At 43.0% G+C, this 18769-nt stretch overlaps 2 protein-coding genes across 7 annotated transcripts in view; both read right to left on the bottom strand.

The window, feature by feature from the left end:
• Positions 1-18769, bottom strand: part of LOC108891404 (nuclear factor 7, brain) — a 247963-nt gene that overhangs the window by 135603 nt on the left and 93591 nt on the right. The gene's annotated exons all lie outside the window — the stretch shown is intronic.
• LOC108902040 (transcription factor IIIB 90 kDa subunit) overlaps positions 1-18769 on the bottom strand; it is a 123244-nt gene that overhangs the window by 19847 nt on the left and 84628 nt on the right. For all 5 annotated transcript variants that reach the window (XM_051078033.1, XM_051078036.1, XM_051078035.1 and 2 more), the window contains exons 13-16: positions 18213-18274; positions 17524-17605; positions 17218-17273; positions 15405-15670 (exon numbers count right to left, since the gene is read on the bottom strand). In XM_051078033.1, the coding sequence (XP_050933990.1) occupies positions 15405-15670; positions 17218-17273; positions 17524-17605; positions 18213-18274 (466 nt within the window). The remainder of the gene's footprint in view (positions 1-15404; positions 15671-17217; positions 17274-17523; positions 17606-18212; positions 18275-18769) is intronic.

Below are 18769 nucleotides of genomic sequence, written 5' to 3'. Positions count from 1 at the left end.
ATGATGATTAAATAATGAAGGTCAACAGGAGCCTTCAGCTCCGTCCTCTAAACCACATTTCACAGTCTGAAAGAAAAGACGTGACCGTCAAACACAAGTACAAGATGTTTAGTTTTCCTGACTCGTAAAAACAGAAGAAACATTTAGCGGATGATTATAACGTCATAAATTTGATCCTGTTTGGTCCTGGGGTTTTCTGTACGACAGCAGCGATTAATTTGAGCTCACTGGGAGATTTGGAGTTCAGAGGTCAAACGGCTGTCGACAGCGCTTCCCCCCGGCGGCAGACTTTTCGGCAGACCCACATCTCCACGGCGACCATTTACAGCAGCGGGGAGTGGCTCCTGACACCCAGTCGGGCCCTCGCCATGCGACACAGCGGCCGCATATAAATCACTCCCCGAGGAAAACAATGGCGCCGCATGTGGCGCTCTCAGAGAGGACGACCCACACAGACACTCACGTGTTGCTGCCTGAAGAAAAATCCCCCCGAAATTTTTAAATAAATTTGAAAAAAAAAATCTAAAAACTAAAACTAAAAAAATCCTTTTTCACCTGCTGCTCAAGATGCACACAATAAACAATACTACGCAGGTAGATGTTTAGATTCTGATAAATCTGATCAGTCAAAAATAAATTCTGCAGCAGCACAATGAGCCCAAGAACTATCTCCAGAGACAAGAAGAACAAGAAGTCCTGCAGCAGATGGTCTGAACCCCCCACAGAGTCCTGATCTGAGCATCATGGAGTCAGTCTGGGATTACATGAAGACACTGAGACAGCCTGAATCCACAGACGAACTGTGGCGACTTCTCAGATGCCTGACAAACTGTGTGTAGGTGGACTGAGGAGAGCTGCTGCTGTTTTTAAGGCAAAGCGAAGTCAAAGTAAATATTGATTTGATTGAGTTTTTTTCTGTTTGCATCCTCTCTTTACTTTTAACGCCTAAAACCTCTTTGATTCCAGACAGTTGCCTTTGTTGCACATCACTGCTGAATACTGAACAAATCTTTGAGGGCTCCATTAAAAAACATCTGGCAGTGCTGTTCTGGCGCTAGAAACCAACTTATTGAGTTTTCCTTTAGAGATGAGCGTCTGTATTCAGAAAAAATAAACTCAGTCCACCCATAAAACTCAGCATTGTAATCCAGGATGTGAACGTTGGCAGCGCATTTTCCTCGGGCTCATGAAAACATACGAGCCAAAGAGCTTAAAGGTGTCCTGCGGAGTTTCCTTGTAAACAAACAAAAGCTATGTTTTCATTTAAAAACACATTATGTGTATCCTTGAGGCCTAACAAACATGGTGAATACATTCCCATCCTCAGAAAAACCCCAGCAAAGCCAATTTTCTAAATATTTTACAGTTTACACTTTTTTTATTACACCCACGTTTCTTTGCTAAGAGTCGTCTTCTCCGCTGTCGTTGACTGTCCTGACCGGTGGACGTAAAGTCTACAGAGTCCCAGGCTTAAGTTCAGACAAACTACAGGACGAACTCTGGAATCAAGAGAAATCAAACGTCAGGAAATACTCAAAGGGAGCTGATCAGCATCAGAAACAATCGCTGAAATAAGAGAATAAGACTCTCACAGGCTCAGTTACAGTGACTTGATATGAAGGTTGTTTTCTGTCTCCTGCAAAGAGCAGAAATCTTTAACTGTAGGCGAGAAGCTCATCTCTTCAAAAGGAACCTCGTGTACTGAACATCCTCCTCTTCTGCTGAATCACATCTCCTCCTCCTCCTCCTCCTCCTCTATTTGTTCTAATCTGCTCGCACAGTCAGACTGAAAATCCCTCCTGCCTACTCAGCTTCTCTCCCTGCTCCTCTTCATCAGACATTTATTCTGGTTGATTACTGTTATACCAACCTTTGGCCTCTGTTTTATCAGCAGGTAATAAATCTAACAGGGAGGAATAAATGACTAATAAACTGTCTCTTTCTTTTCTGGAGTTAATTCACCACCACCTCTTGACACTTCCTGCTTCCTCTTTGGAGAAGGGACACTGCTGATCTCTCACTTCCTTCTCTCTTCTTTCTAAGACTCTATCTTTTCCTCCACTCGTTCTTTGCACTGACGCAGCAGAGACGCCGAAAACGTCTGGGAAAATAGTCGAACCAGGCTGAACTTTTCCGCTGTTTACCCTTGTGCTTTTAACACCTTAAAACTCATGGATCTGTTAGTCAAACTGGGCGTCCTGGATCATCTCTGATCCTCTCACCGACACCTGAAGAAACGCAGCCTTTAGAAGATAGAAGCAAAATTTCTCAACTGAACTTGCAGAAAATTTACTGTATCATGACGTAAATTCTTATCAATTTATGTTTGATCAGTTTTGGTCTCATTGTGGATCCTGTCCAGGAATATCTTCTGTGAAAGATTCATTTGTTTTTGTTTTGTTTATTTGCAGTTTTATGTCCTTTGCGTACTTGGTGCTGCAGCTCATGCTGTTATTATTTTGTTATCACTATATAAAGGTTTCGTATAGTGCTGAAGAAACTGTATCAGAGTGTTTTAAGTGCTCCATGGTTGGATTTTTCCTGTAACCTCTACAAAGGTCACAGTTTCCTCTCTCTCTGTTCACCCTCTTCACATCTTGACCTCCATTAAAAGGTCACAGTTGTTCAGTTTGTCTCTGTATCGCTGCTCATCTCTTCCTGTGTCCTTCACCTTCACTAAGGAGGTCACAGCTTTCTCTTCCCGTCTGACACCATTTCTCTTTCTGTGCATTTCTTTTTTTCTCTTAAACTTCTATAAGAAGCTCCTTGAATCTTTCTTTTGTTGCTTTTGTGCTGAAAGTTGTACAAAAGTTGTGTTTTTTTATTTGACTGTCTGCAAGCAAATCAAACCCTTTTGAGTAGCACTTTATTTAACTCTGTACTCTGTATTTAAAGTGTCATGTGTATGAATTTAATGAACAGTTTGTGAGACACTGTTATGTTGTTGTACGCAGTTTTAAGCGTGTTTTTAAGTGTTTATTAACAGATAATGAACGATTTAATGTGGAAAAAAGTGCTTGTATTTTCTGTAAATCCTGAAATCCTAAAGTTTTGTTCCACAGTAAACTGCAGATGTTTTCTCTATAAAAATATTTATTTTCTATATAAATATTTCCATATTCAGCTTGTCTTCTCAGACTTCTCAGGACTGGTTTTCTCTGTCCTATCATGGAAATATGACTGGAATGAAAAACAACTGAGTTCTGAGGAACAAGACTGACAGCGGCTGCGATCAATAACAATCTGGGATCAGTTTTATCTTGACATATTCAAGTGATGAGAGCTCAGCCCCACAACTCTGCATCTTGTTTTCCTGAAATACAGATTCAAGCTGTTCTATGCAATGTGTTTCTTTTTATGTACATGGAATTAAAATTTTAAAAAATCAAATAAACAGAAACTTAAGTGAACTTCACTACAAAGTCTACAAATGTGTTTACTCCACCCGACAGTGATCATCTCTTCATGCCAACTGGACACGAAAGAGACGAGCTCATATTTCTTCTCCAAAAAGTCAGAAATGATGCGTGTTTGTGCTGTTGCGCAGTTTTAGTTTTTTTAATTAGAAATCGTGCTAACTTCCTTTTTGTGATTAACATTCATAACTCCAGGTTCATTTAAACTATTAAAATCTGCGACCTGCAGATAGAAGCAAACTGGTTTCAAATCTTTGAGTTGAATAATTTAACATTCGCGGTGCAGAAGAGTGAAAAGCATAATTATTTATTACTTTTTGTAAGTTTTTTTTTTTTTACCTTCAAGGCCGCCACTGGTTTCCACATATTTCTGTCTTGTATGAAAATCCATCAGCGAACTTGTTTGAGCAGCTCTGAACCATCAGTGCAGCTGCTTTATTCACCTTCACTAAACGACCCCTCAAGGCCACACTGTCCTCACTGCGTCTGTAAATGTCTTGTTTACTTTTGGGATTGTTGTTGTTATTGTTTACAGATCCACCAATGCAATGCAGCCGAGATGCCTCGACTCAATGAGTGTTGGAGAAGCAGCAGATAGAGAAGGTGAAACTTTCTTCAACTCATTTAACTCCATCTGGAACAGTCTCATGAGCGGAGACCTCTGTACCTTAGGAGGTCCATGTCTGGTTCTGTAGCTGCAGAAGTAATACATCTAACGTCTTCTAAATCACTATTAAATCACATCTAGACTTTAGGTTCCTAAACGAGAGAAACGACCGTGAAGTATCTCAGTGGCAGCCATGATAAGAACGGTCTCTGAATGTTAAGGAAAGGAGCTTCGGTGCTTCCTATCTTATCTCCTTTAGCACTGGACCTCCCTTTATGTAAGGAAAGGAGAGAATGCCATCCCATAATTCCTTGCAACAGTGGCAGTGTTTAAAGCGACGCACCTCCATAACAAGAAACTCTATATTTCTGACTGAATGTAATTTACTCTGGATCCGTCACCGTAACCAAGCTGGTTAGGAATTTTTTGGAGATTTTTTTTTAAAACCATTCAGCGCTTTTCTTCCTCCTATATCAATATCAAACACATCCACAGCTCCTCTCCTTCCTGTGTCTCTGCTCATCTATCTCTCGAACACAGTCACTCATCCGTCTGACAAACTTAACGGCGTCAAAAGCACATGCACTTCCACTTTATCTCTGTTTCGCCTCTCTTGCCCTTCAGTCACGCTTGCTTCCGCGACGCTTGACGACTCTCTGTTGGACGATTCATCCGCCTTCCAGACCTCCTCCTCCTCCTCCTCCTCCTCCTCCTCTACACCAGGTCACACCAGGACAGATGCTGCTCTCTGTCTCTTATTCCCACATATGCAACCTGCAGTTTACAAACATCCAGCATCTTTCACCCTGCACAAAACTTCGTCCACCTCCCATCTATTAATCTCTGCCTCCCTCTCTATCTTTTCACTAGCTTCCCCCCTCCTCTCATCTGTCTCACCCTCCTCCTCTCCCCTCACCTCCTTCACTCATCCACTCCGCCACGACTCCCTCTCTCTCTCTGTTAGGCTATCAGTCTCTGCCGGGCTTAGCGGCTCGTTCCTAATCAGCTTACTGCCAATGAGACTAAGCCTGAGCTGAAAAGGCGATTGAGGGAGGCCGTTTAGCCACTGGCTGACAACTGGCAATAGCTGGGGGGGATGGTGTCAATAAAACTTAGCGGGGAAGGGGAATAAAATATAAAAATGAAACTAATATATCATCTTGGGTTTTAAGAGAGAGGAGCCCAACTTGAGAGTGAAGATAAAGAGGGACAAAAGAAGAAGTATCTGAGTGTATTTCAGTGTTAAGGCGTCACTTCTTATGGCTCCAGGGGAAAGTCTTCAGCTGCTAAGCTACGCCGCAGCCCCGTGAGGCCATGAACTACCACAATAGTATCAACTCTTTTAGTGTCAACATTTTCAGTTGCTGGCTGGGCTTTTTTTTTTTGTTGTTGTTTTTTTTTCTATGGCTAAGCCGTGGATAAAAACTGGGATGTTTTCCAAATGGCCCAGTTTTAGAGTTCCCCCTCGAAATTCCAGCCCTGGCTGTCCCATTAGTTACAGCGCGAGGCGAACTGGAGAACAAAGGTTTGGCCGTTGAGAGCTGTTTGGATGGAAGAGGCTGCGCAGAGAAAGCTGCTGTCGCTGCTGCGAGCGGAGCCGGATGTCCAGAATCAAAGAGATGCTCTCATTTCTCAGTGCTTCATGAGGAACGGGTTCGTCTGAGGAGGGGAGGGGGATTAAATATCTGAACATCTCTCTGGATCAAAGTGGGAGCTAAAGACCTAAATATAAATGTATGTGGAAATGTGTTTCATTTAACATGCACCCGGTCGTGGAGCGTCTCTGCAGGTTCTTTACGTAAAAACAAGCACATCATGGCTCATGCTCAGTTAACATCCGACCTCATCAGTCGCTTAATAACATTTATATCCTGTTTGTTTGTGCTTCATTTTCCTCTTTAAACGTACGTCAGATACTGGTCTACTCGTCCTGTAACTCTTAGTGGATCAATCAGTCAGATTATATCAGTGTAAACTGAATATAATGGTCTTAAATACAAAAAACCTGATTAATAAATAGCAAATAAAATCAGTTGTTGTTGTAATTTTCTCGTCTGTTTTGTGCTCGTAGAGTTTCTCCTTCAACAGAGGAGAAAACATGCAGTGATTGATTTTGTGGCCACTTGAGGACAACAAGCTGTAAACACGGTGTTATCACCTTATAAAGCTTGTCCTCACATCCATCACACACAGCAACAAACACAAAGTGCGACATCCACTTTCACATTCACCTTTTATCTCTGTGTTTGGTCTCCACCACCTCCTCAGGGAAATATCTAACGGTGTCTGTCTGCTGCTGGGCGCTGGGCAGGTAGATGTTTATTTTGATTTTGATTTTTTGCTGAAAACAGCATCTGGAAATGAGGCTTGTGAGTTCGCTGAGGATGAAACAAAACAGTAAAGAACAATGAGCTGAATGCTTCACAGAGCTGAGAGAAACAGGTGATAACTACCTGTTGGTTTGTCACTACGATCGACACCACACAGACGTTAAAATAAAAATACTGATTAGCCGTTCTGAGGACAGGGAATGTCCTGTATCGTCCTCGTTATGAAACGTTTTGACGATTTAGTTTAAAAACTGCACAAACAGCTTTTTTTTAAAACAAAAAAAAAAAAACAATTGTTGCATCGTTAATTCCTGAAAAGCTCACATTTGCAGAACCAAGATTTTAATCTCCTCAGCAGAATGTGCCGCCCACATCACGTGGCTGGAGAGTCCCAGTGAGTGTGTGAGGGAGGGGGGTGAGGGGGAGGTGGGTTGGGCCTGGTAGCACCCATTACTCCCTCTGCCCATTTGTTTGCCTGTCTGCTAACCTCCACCAGCATCCAACGGCTCATTGGCTGCAGTTTGCAAGGCAGAGGGGAGAGGGTGAGGGCGGGGGTAGGGGGGTGGGGGGGTACTGGAGGATCAGAGGCTTAAAGGGAGGGACTGCAAACCACAGACAAATTATACACCCTCCCCTAACACAGCTGGTCACATAACAAGGAAAAACATCCTCTTCGATCGAGTGTGCCGGGGCAGGAAAATATGATACAAACAGCAGAGTCTGACCCCCCCCTCCCCTCCCTCCCCCCTTTCTCCCCCTTCACAGTGGGTGGAGATTTAACTGGAGGCTCTCACTCGCTCAGTTTTTCCTGTTTCTCTAAAGTTTTCTAAACGCACAGGTGACTTCTTGACGTTATCGTGACACCTGCTCTAACAGGCTGCAAAACCAAAATGGGAAGTATTTCCATTTTCTCCCCCCTCCCTCCTCTTCCTCCCTCCTCCTCCTCCTCCTCCTCTTCTTCTTCCAGCCTCTGGCAGAGCCTTCGAGGAGTCGATGGCGGTGGCAACATCTGGCCAGAAAACTGCTGAGTTCTCCTGTTTCTCTCCAGCGCTGGCTAAGTCTGTGGGACCGATTTACATTTCTGGAAAACCAACACAGACCAAAATGGTTGCCCCGGCTCCCCTCCCACTGAGAGGGGAGGAGGGGGAGAAAAAAAATGCAGTCAGGAATTTTCTTTTTCTCTTTTCTTTTCTTTTTCCAAAAAAAGCTTTGGAATCAGGCAAGTTCTTTAAAAAGAGAAGAAGGGGGGAGAAGCTTAGAATGGGAAAAGAACAGATGAAGGAGCAGAGAAGCGCAAAGAGTGACCGAGAGGAGGGAAAAATATCACTGGAGGGCAATTATCTGGGCTATTTCTGGAAGACTGCTTTTCCATCCTCCAGTAGGGATGGAGGGAACAGGGAGGGTCTGTTTGGCAGCTGACTGGAGGAGGTGGAGGGTGAAGAGACAGAAGGAGGGAAGGGGGGGTTGTAGAAAGGAGGAGTGAATGAGTGCATGGGACGTCTGAACCTAAAAACTGTCCAGTACAGTGAGTACAGAAAGGCCCTGCATGGCGTCCCTGAAGGGCCGAGTTAGAAGGAATACAGAGCGCGAGAGGACGCGAGGGAGAGAGGGATGAGAGTGACGTACAGACAAGATAACAAAAGGAGAGAAGCCAAGAGAGAAAACAGAGAAGAGGCCTGACACTGCAGAGACACGAAGTCTGCGGTGGTCATGTGAGAATCAGTTTGTGGACGTGTAAAGTTTGATTTATGAGCAAACATGGACAAACACAAACGTCTTTATCTGTGGCATCTGATTCCAGGAAATAAATCAAAACAGGAAACAATGAACTGCTGAAATGGATGAGGGTTTACTGCAGGTCACGTCCTCTCAGTTTAATGAAGCGTTTTAGCTTCTTTCAGCTCCTTGTTTCGGTTCATTCTCGCTGCTCTCATCAGTGTCGTCTCCAGGGAAAGAAGGCGGCTGTTTAAACCTCCTGTACTCTACATGTGCAGCACCAAACAGCCGACAGACAAAGTCAGAGAACTCGCTGGTAGCTAAAGAGACGGATAATTGTCAGGGTTTAATGCGACTTCAAACAACTAATGTTACTGAGTGAAATGTCAGCTGAGGCTCAGTAAGTCAGTGTCCGTTCCTTCTGCTTCGCAACCTCCCAAACATCTTCTAAATTCAACTGATCAAACCCAGAACTTCCACAGCGCTGTGTTAAAAAGACCAATCAGGCCACGCTGGCGCTGCTGCAGGTGCAGGTGAGAAAAAAGTTTCTTATAAACTACAAATAAAGTACAAAACGATTCAGGGAGTACAGCAGGAGACTTATTGGACGCCAACATAACCCACAAAGGTTCACAGTTTTTTGGACTTTACTGTTCGATCCCTGAAGTCTAATAAACTGTGTCTTAGAAATATATTACAGTGTTGTCAGGAAACTGAACCAAACTTCACACTGATTCCAGCTTTTCATACCAATGCATTGGCCCCCAGTCTTCAAAGAAGAGCCAGAACAGTAACAGAACATCATTTAGCTTCCAAGCAGGACTTTATCCAGACGCCTGTTAATTGCTCCCTAAACCAGTAAGTCCAGTCCAGAGACCACCAATCACTAACTGATGACAACACGCAGAGCAGCAGCAGATTACAATTAAAGCACGACAGAATAAAGAGGAAAAACTGAGGCACCAGCTCCAAATACGCCACAAAGAAAACAGTTAAAAATCTCTGACCTTTAAAAACAATAACCAAGTCAAGTAAGATGTCAGCAGAGCTGTAATAGCTCCAACTTCCACCCTTGCTGCTTTCAGTTTACTCAAAGTGGTCTCATCAAACTCGCTCCTGTGTTGTCGCACCAATCTCACCGCTCATTTTCAAGTCCTGCGATCAAACTTGTCTGGGTGAAGTGAAGCAAATCAACACCATGTTTTGTAAAGTGCAAACACTTCAGCGGAGAGATCAAGAGAAAAGATGAAAGAGACAAAACGAGGAGGAAAAAAAACACAACAGAGAGAGAGAGAGAGCAGAAGAAAGACAAAGAACTCGTTAGCGAGCTGCAGAAGCCCAAAGCTACAGCAGACCTGATGGAGCAGAGTGATACAACAGGCCTGTAGCTGCTGCTGAAGGCTTTTAACTCCGAGACACAGAGACACAGTGAGGATTAGAAAAGTAGGCGAGAGAATAGAGGACAGGCGGAGGAGAGAGAAGGAGGTCGACAGAGAGACGAGGGGAAAAAAAAACAGGAATAAAAAGTGGGATGAAGTAGAGGGAGAAGAAACTTGGAGGAAAGAGGCTGTAAGAAAAAAAAGATTGAAAAGAAAGTGGGAGGAAATGGAGGGGAAAGAACGAGAGAAAGAGAGGGTGATGGAAAGATGTGGTGAGGTAAATGGGGAAAAAGGTAGTGATGGAGAAAGTGAGGGAGGGAGAGGAGGGTGAGAGCTGCTGAAAAGGGAGAGATGATAGGAAATGGGACAGTTTTAGAAACAAGGAGGTCGCCTGAGGCTGGAAACAAACCTGAAGACGACCGCCCACAAATAACGAGCACTTCCACCAACTAACAGATTTTTTTTTTTTCAGTATTAAGAGTCAGAAAAGAGGAAATATTGAACGACTGATTACAGCACAAATCGACAAGAGTTAACCCACTGCTGATATCCCACAAGAACACAAATTTGTCTTTGTGTCTGCAACAAAAAAGAAAAATCCTTAACAGACTTGACATTGATGTGTTCATTTATCCTGCAGAGAGGCAGAGACAGAGATGGAGAACGAAGAGACGAGAAATAAAGACTAGAAACTCTGCAGAAACCCGATGAAGTAAATTGTTCTAAAACAATTAGCACTGAGGGCACACCATGCTAATTTACTGCTTTCAGGAGCATTTTTAAATGGTTTCTTCCTCTAAATGATGCTGTCAGACAAACTTGTTTTGAAAGATGAGCATCGACTTGAACAGAGGATAATTAAAATATTTAAACACCACATATCACACGTCTTTAGCCAGAGTCTCTAACATCGCAGACTCACAAAACTAAACTAAACAAAACTCTGCAAAAACGTCTTTAAAAAGTCCCTGAAGCACTTGGTAATTTAAGGGTTGGACTCCCTGACAGATCTAAGTCTGAGAGTCCATAGAGCAGACACTGGACCTGGAGCTGGAGCAACATCAGCATGTACTGTGCTCAGATTTATGACATGCTGACAACTGAAGTACCAAAACACTAACACAGTCAAAACTACTATCACAGCGAACAAAAAGATGCATTGTTTATTACATCTATTAATCTCACAGTGAAAACAGTTGTGAGCGAGTTATGAACAACACTTTCTACCAGTGGATGACGGGCACAAAAACATCCATAAAACAGGAGGAGGGAAAAGTGGAAGAGAAGAAGAGAAAGACTCCAGGCCGATCTTCAGAGCCTGACGCAGAGCGAGAGCCCGAATCCACAAGAGCAAACCCTCGAGCGGAGCACTGGGAGCCGCCAGGAGCCCGGAGGAGGAACCGGGAGAGGGAGGGGAGGCCGGAGGAGCACAATGCCTCAGTGTAGCCCCTCAGCGAGGCCTCGAAACAAGGCACAATGGCTGCACTGTCAGCAGGCCTTCTCCTGCACTTTCATAGGTCTCCCTGACACCAGGCCTCTCCCCTTTTTCAATAACCAGCACAACAACCTTTTCAGGGGCCGGAGCAACGGTCTGCTCCTCGACCGACGGGCTGAAAGAAACCATTCTGCGCTCAACCGCCGCTGGTTGAGATGGTTTTTGTCTTTCCTCTGATTTTTTTCATTCCAATGCTGCCGCTGACATGCTATCAGAAGAATGGGAGATTATCACCATGTTGCTGCTCGCTAGGCCATGGGGCATTTTCTTGTTCCTAATGGCTTGTGGGTAGAGCTACTGAAAACTGAAAAACCGCAGGGGTTGAAAACACTGTTGTGCATTCAACGAGACAAAGTGCAGAGTTCAGCGATTTCTGGATAAATGGACGGAGCAAAGATCCATTCAGGAAAAGAAAGGAAAATGAAAGGAAGTGTGGAATGAATGATTCAGAACAGAGATCGCCATCAATGATTCATTGACGAGACAGGAATGCATTTTAAAAATTCAAACAGGTCGGATGTTTCAGGAGAGAGTTTCCATTCTTAAAAACACAAGACAGGGCTAGTGCCAGTGAAGCCCCTCTTCAAAGAGATCAGAGCCAAAACATGAAACTGGAGATGGTCCTTCATTCATGGAGCATGTCGGCTTTCCAAGGAAGAGATTTGCCATTCTGGCAGCAGCTATTAGCCAACTGGAGCGGCTCAAATCCAGCAGCTCCTCTGCTCTGTAGTCGTCCACTGTTGTTGTCAAACTGTTCGTTTACTTGACTTTTGGACGACTAAAATATCAATCTATGTTTCTGATTGATTAATTGTTGAGTCTATAAACTGTAACGTTCACAGCGTTTAGGCGATTTGTTTCATGTCTCGTTTTGTCCGACCAACTGAGAAATTTTTAAACTAGAACTGGAATAATTAATGTTGAACAACTGATTAATGTAACAGGAAAAATACTACTACAGCCTGAGCTGGGTTAGAAGCAGCTGAAATTCAGAACTAGTTATTAACTCAAGGAGTTCGTTAGATGTAGGATGAAAATTAATGTACAAACAAGCACAGACGGCAGAGTTTCCAATAATAAATCAATCATGGGTTTTAAAGAATGACATTTCTGGAAATATGCTACCTTTGCCTTCTTGTCGATATGAGGTTCGAATACCTTTCTTGTGTCTGTAAGATAAATATGAAGCTAAACGTACATTTACTCAAGTAAATAAGGTACAACAGCATCTGTCCACCAAGTATGGAGCAGATTGGTTTGGTATTATTTGCCCAATCTGTCTGACAAACAAACAAAACAAACAAACAAACCAAGAAACAGACATGGGTGAAAACATAACCTCACTGGCAGAGGTAATAACAGAACGCCAAAAAGGGCCAGTATGCAAACTGAGTACCTTCTATCACACACACAAAAACAAATTCCCTGCCTGTTCAGACAGTGGGAGGAAATGAGGTCAACATCATTACTGTGTGATCGAGTTCATCAGTGTATTTGGAAACATCAAGGATCCACTCTAATAAAGTGTTTTCATTTTGTCATCCGAGCTCGTTCGCCACTTTCTGTCCTTGGGTATTGTGAGGAGGATGAATGGGACACTTGAGGAGGAGGATGCAGCGTAAAGCCTCATCAGGCAGACGGACACTCTTCTGAAGTGTCCTCGAGCAAGACGCTGCATCACTGCCAGCCGGCGACGCTGCGCTGACGCTGACCTCTGACCTCCCTGTGGAGGGGCGTGAGCGCAAAGGCAATTTCCCCACAACGATCAATAAAGTTTCACATTACCATCCTCTAAATGGGAAGCGCATATAATGTGTCATAATCTGTGTCATCAATCATTCTGTCAGAGAAGGTGTGTTTTCCCCTGAGAACCTGGTTTATCCATCGACTTTGGTCCAGATTGTGAGTGTGTGGGCTCCATTTTTTTTACTTTGTTCGGTTGTGTGTTTTTCTTTTTTTCTGTTATTCAGGGTTTTTGGCATTTCCATAGTTTTTTTTGTTTGTTTGTTTGTTTGTTTGTTTTAGCTTTGTGGGGTTTTTTAGGTTTATCTTTTTTCTGTCTGATTTTTTAGTTTTTTCTCTTCTTCCACTTTTTTCTGTCCTCAGTTTTTCCTGTTTCTGTTCAGGGTTTTTGGCATTTCCATTGTTTCTTTTTTGTTTGTTTTAGCCTTCTGGTTTTTTAGGTTTATCTTTTTTCTGTCCTTTTTAGTTTATCCATTTTTCTGTGTTCAGTTTTTTCTATTTTGCTGTTTCGGTTGGCGTTTTTTGCTTTGTTTTTTTTGCATTTCCATTTTTCCATTTTTTTTTTTTTTTTTTTAGCTTTTTCCCACAGTTTTTCTGTTGTAAATTTTTTCAGTTTCCATTTTCCATGATTTTAGTTTTTTCTGTTTTGTTCAATTTCTGTTTCTGTTTGTCTTAAGGAGAGGTTGGTTTTAAAATTTGTTCTCTTTGTTTTTGTGTTTCTGTTTTTATTATATTTACAGTTTCAGGTTTGTGTGATTTTTCTTCAGGTCTTTTCTGTTACATGTTTTTGCGTTTGTGAGTTTTTCGGTTGTTTCTATTTTTTTTTAATCAGTTTTTGTCATTCTGTCTCTCAGTTGTCCAATTGTCTTTTTCTTTTGTTGTCTGTCTTTCTGTTTTCAGTTATCAGTCTTTTTCCTGAAATAACCAGTTGGTCGTTGGCAGGTTGCACGATAAATAATAACACATGTTACATAGAAACACATGATTACAAAATAAATTGGTTCCACGCAAACACAAAGTCACACACAGATGGCAGAGGAGCTGCCAGACGAGGTGCTGGCCCGGCGGTTGGAGCATTCGGGGTTCAGTGTCTTGTTTAAGGACATTTCAACGTGTTGACAGGAGGAAGCAGCGACTGAAACTCCAAAACTGTGATTAATGGACGACGTATTCCAAACCCTGAGCCACTGCTGCTTAAATACAACTTAAATTATCATGAGTGGAATTCTTTTGATAACACTTTAGTTAGAGAGAAGGCTGGAGGTTTTTTTAATTTAAGTGAATTTCTGTTTCCATGTCTCTCCTTCATATTTGTTTCCATGACCTGTTTTCCACTCTCACAGGCTTTGGCCTCGAATCTTAAAGCTCTGTTATGTGTTTGTTCTCTTGTTTTTATCTGTGTTTACATCCCCTGTCACTTTGAGGAGCGCCTCGTGACGAACACTTTATGTTAAAGAGTGTTTTATAAATACATTTTATTTGACTTGAAAAGAAACTGGTGCTAAAAAAGAATCCCCACTGCAATAAACAGCAGACTTATCAAACTCCTCAGTGGGTCTGAAACCAAACACAGTGCATTATCGCAGAGCTCAGGACGGGGTTTACGAAGGCCTAGAAAACTGCAACCAGATGACTGGAGCTCAACTAACCACAGAAGGAGGGAGGGGACGCAGAACAGGAGGTTTACGTCCCCTTAATCACTAAACAGCTGTTTCTATAGGTCTCCTATAAAGCTCCGAGTTGGTACCTAAAACCAGCATTAACTGAAAGAGGTTTAAAAACAGAGCCATAGGAAACCAATTTCCCCCAACACCAAACAAAGTGAAAAAGCCCTCAGCTTTTCCCTGCACTGCAGAAAACCCATTAAGTTCATCTGAAAGGCTTGGTGTGGATACATGTCGTGAAAGGAAAGGGGGAGAGCAGCAGCCAGAGACAAATCCTGGCAGAGAAGCTGCATCCTGGAAAAAAATTAAACTAAAAATAATCCCACCGGAGTCTGTCCTCCCGTCGCAGGTGATTATTCTGGGCGACAGAGGAAGTGCCGCCTCATCATTATAGAGAGAAACTAACAACAAAACTAACAAAAAAACGAGAGGATTCGACCTCAGCAGCAGGAAGAGGAGTAACGGCTGGTGTCGCATCAGCCCCGAGTAAACACTCTCCATCCATCTTGCGTTTATTCAATCGAGCATCTGTTGTTTGCATTGAAGATTATCTAATGGTTCGAGGGATGGGAGGGGGGCTGAGCAGACCCACACATAATTAAATATGGATCTGTGTGCTTTAGGTGTTGTTTATCAGGGGTCTCCTCATGGCTGACATGACAGGTAACAGTGTGAACGAGACGAGGGAACACACTAATTATCTGATCAAATTTAGAGGTGTTTAAGATGATGGGCACCACGTTTAAACAAGGAGGTTCGATATCTCCTGATCCTTTTCTTTAAACTGAATGAAGTCACTTAGTTAATTTACAGATGAGTTAACGAATTACACATTTTCTTTCTATCCGTTTATCTATTTGATCTTAATGCTGCACATAAAACCCCATATTATGCTCTTAAATTATGTATTAACACTTGAAATATCAGTTTGGAAAATCAAAGGCTTGGTAGGAATCACAGCAGGAAAAAAAATACAGCTTTAAGATGATTTGTTCTAGAAGAAACCAGAATACAAACCCTGATCGATGAACTACTAAACATGCCTCCCACCCACCTTTTTCCCAGGGTGCTGAGCGGCGTGCTGAGGCTCAGCGGCGTTCGTGCAGGCGTGCGGTTGCGTCCCGTCAGCCTGGTCACAGACGGCTCCTTCTTTGGGGACTCGGCTTTGCGGGCCGGGCTGGCGCCGGGTTTGATGTTGAGGTCCTTCAGGACGTCGTAGTTGATCTTGGAGGAGATCTTCTTCTGCTCCAGCATCTTCCCGATGGCCTCGTCGGCGGTGCTGGCTCGGATCGGGGGACGCCTCTTCGCAGGACCTTTAGGCTGGAACGCAGATTTAAAGTTCACAGTTTGTAGCTCATTCAGTTTTCATTAGTTGTTACCTTAGCAACAGCCCCTGCTCCTGGAGGTCCATACTGACGGCTTTCTGATTAAAAACCAACCTGTGACTGTTACATTACATTAGAAACAAGTCACGATTAAGACCTCAGTCGATCTCTCTTTACAAAGTGTACGCTAAATCTACTCAGCAGATGGTCAAATGTTATCTGGAAATAATTTTGTCTTCCTGTCAAGACTATTAAAGTCCCAGAGGGGACGTCCTCTAAAAATTACTGAGTAATTTCAGACCACCAAAGGAACATTTCTGCGAGCGAATTTACAGCAGAACACATTTCTGTAATCAACCATTCATCTCAATTAAAACACCAGACTGGGGTTATCACCCAGCCTCAGTTAGCACACATTCACCTTGACCTCCCTCCAACTCACAGCTACAGATCAGCTGTTTCTCTCTACTGAAAACATTTCACACAGATTTGATTCCAGGCGATTTGTAAACCTCCGAGAGGACGGCGCTGACTCTGTCCCGCGTGTTGTTTATTTATTCACTCATTTGTCAGCGATGTGACAGGGCTGCTGCCGGTCGGATCAGCGCTGTCAGGAGGCTCCATGTCTCATTAGATCTCTGTTCCACTGCAGTTAATGCAGCCAGTTAAAACCAGTGAGCAGATGTTGGGTCTAACAAAGGGGTCTGCGCCGAGCCAGAACCAGTAATGGGAAATGAGAGGGAACCGGTTTCACAGGACTTAACAGCCTGTCTGTCCGAGTTTAGTTCATCTGATTATCTGTGGTTTCACGGCGTCAGTCTGTCCATCTCTGTGTCTGTTTAGGTGAACTGCAAATTAGTTCATTAGCTGATCAGCTGTTTCAGTCCTTTATCAAACAGAAATGATCCAGGGAGAGTTTCATCTTTTTATCTGTAGAATAAATCGATAATGAAAATGATTCGTGGCTGCAGCTCCAGTAATTAAAGCCTGACTGACCAATAAAACAGTGATGATCGTCATCGGTCGTGCAGTAACATTTACGTCCGTATTTATTCTCTGTTTCTAACCTGTCTCCAAACAAACTGGTTCAACAAACCATCTTGCTCGTCTCACTCGGTGTTTGTTTAAATTTGTGACCTACAGAAAGAAAGAAGCATGAATGTTGCTTTATCTCAGACTGGACCTGAATCCGTCTCGTCACAGGGAGAGCTCTGGAGGCCTGAGGGTTTGACACACTGACTGCGATAGTCCAGGGTTGGAAAATAATGATCACGTCTTAGGCAGAATATTTAATGCACCGCAGTTATTCTTCAGTCTTTAACGAGGTCTGGAAAGATCCCTCTGAACTAATCAGATCTGTGTAAATAACAGGTGATATCCTCCAGATATGATCAGATACATGTGATATCAGGTCTGACTGATGCTTTTCCTGCAACCAACCTCTGTTACAATCTATTCATCTATTTAATGTCTGACTGATGAACTGTCTATGTGTCAGATTTAACCGCCTCCTGCCTCCTTTTTAACACTAACTGCTGTTACCTTCTTTTCTTTGTAGATCCCGAGCTCCTTCTCTTTCGCTATCTTCGCCTCCTTTTCTGAAAAAAGAAACAAGGAACAGTCTGAACATACAAACTCTGAGATAACAGTATCAATACAACACAGCAGGAAGTTACAACAGGTCACGAGCTAAAGGCCTGTAGGTTGAGTCAGAGGTTTAACTCTGTTTGGCTGATAAAACACTGACAGGTAGATTATTGGACGAACCAGCCTCTGCATGCAGATGAAAAGTTACATTCTGCCTTGAAACACAACCAGCACAGAAACCATGCTGCAGCCTGAAAGTACCTCTCTGCTCTTTGAGGTAGTCTGAGTTTTCTGCCATCCAGAGCGCCGTCTTGATTTTGATTTCTTTGTCATCCAGCAGATACTGCAGAGAGGCAGAGGAGTTCAAGGAAGAGAAACAAGTCATCACACCTGAAACTACTGAAAGATTTTCACTTGGCCTAAAATAATCTGTGGCTGAATTCAGTCTGCAATTTAATACAACAGGACATTGCAAATTACAATAAATATGCCACTATTACAAGCAGCTATTAGCTCACTATAATCTTCTAAAATCTTATTTTTATCAAAGAAAATGTGAAGATATTTTTAATTTGTGTCAAAGTACAGACTAAGATACACATATCACATGATATACATTAAGATATTCCTTAATGTTTCTGTAGATTTCAGAGTGAGAATCTTTACAACCTGGATTTTTAAGAGTGATCCTTTTTCATTCAGTAAGTGCAGAAGTTACGACCAAATTTTCCACTAACTTTCCCTGAAATCTGTTTACAAGTCTCTGAGATCTCCTGACAGAAAACACTGAACACTGTGCTGCAAGAGGTGGAAACGTTTTTCTAAGAGCTCTTAAAGCATCTGCAGGAGGAGGAATTCAGTCCAGTGAGAAGGTGTTCTTCTCTAATGAGCATTTAGGAGCTTGTAGTGTGTAAAGACTGAATGGAGCTCATTAAACAGCAGGTACGTACCAGCTCTATCTCGCTGTCATCTATCCCGCTCAGGTCCAGCTCCCCGCTGTCAGCAGCACCATCTGTCACCGAGACAAAAATCAGAACGGACACACTTAGAAAATTTGCTGGAGTGCACATTTTTCACGGCAGCTTCCACATCCCAGAGGGGTAAAACAGGAAGCAGCAGCTGGTCAGAAAAAAAAACAACAACTACTCCCACATCCTGCTGCTTCTCTACCTCGTGGAGCATCTTCCATCGAGGGTTAATCAGCAAATAAAAACGCACTGTGACTCCTGATAAGACGTTAATAGGCTTAACTCGCGTCTAAGCGGATCTACCTTAACACACTTTCTTTTCAATTACGATACGCTCTCTAGATTGCGGCCCCGCTTTATTTTGAAACAGAGAGATGCTGAAACAGCGATTTGCATTTTTCATGCTGCGACGCTTGCGAGGCCCGAGACGCGCCTTTCTGTGATGGAGCTGATTTGCAAGAGCGAAACAACAGACATTTTAATGTGTTGATGAAACAAAGAGGCATTTGAAATCCCTCAGGTGTGCACACGGTTCAATT

Source organism: Lates calcarifer, linkage group LG19 (genome assembly GCF_001640805.2).
Source record: "Lates calcarifer isolate ASB-BC8 linkage group LG19, TLL_Latcal_v3, whole genome shotgun sequence".
Taxonomy (NCBI): Eukaryota; Metazoa; Chordata; class Actinopteri; family Centropomidae; genus Lates; species Lates calcarifer.
The sequence above is the reverse complement of the archived record's forward strand: the minus strand, read 5'-3'. Positions and strand labels throughout refer to the sequence as shown.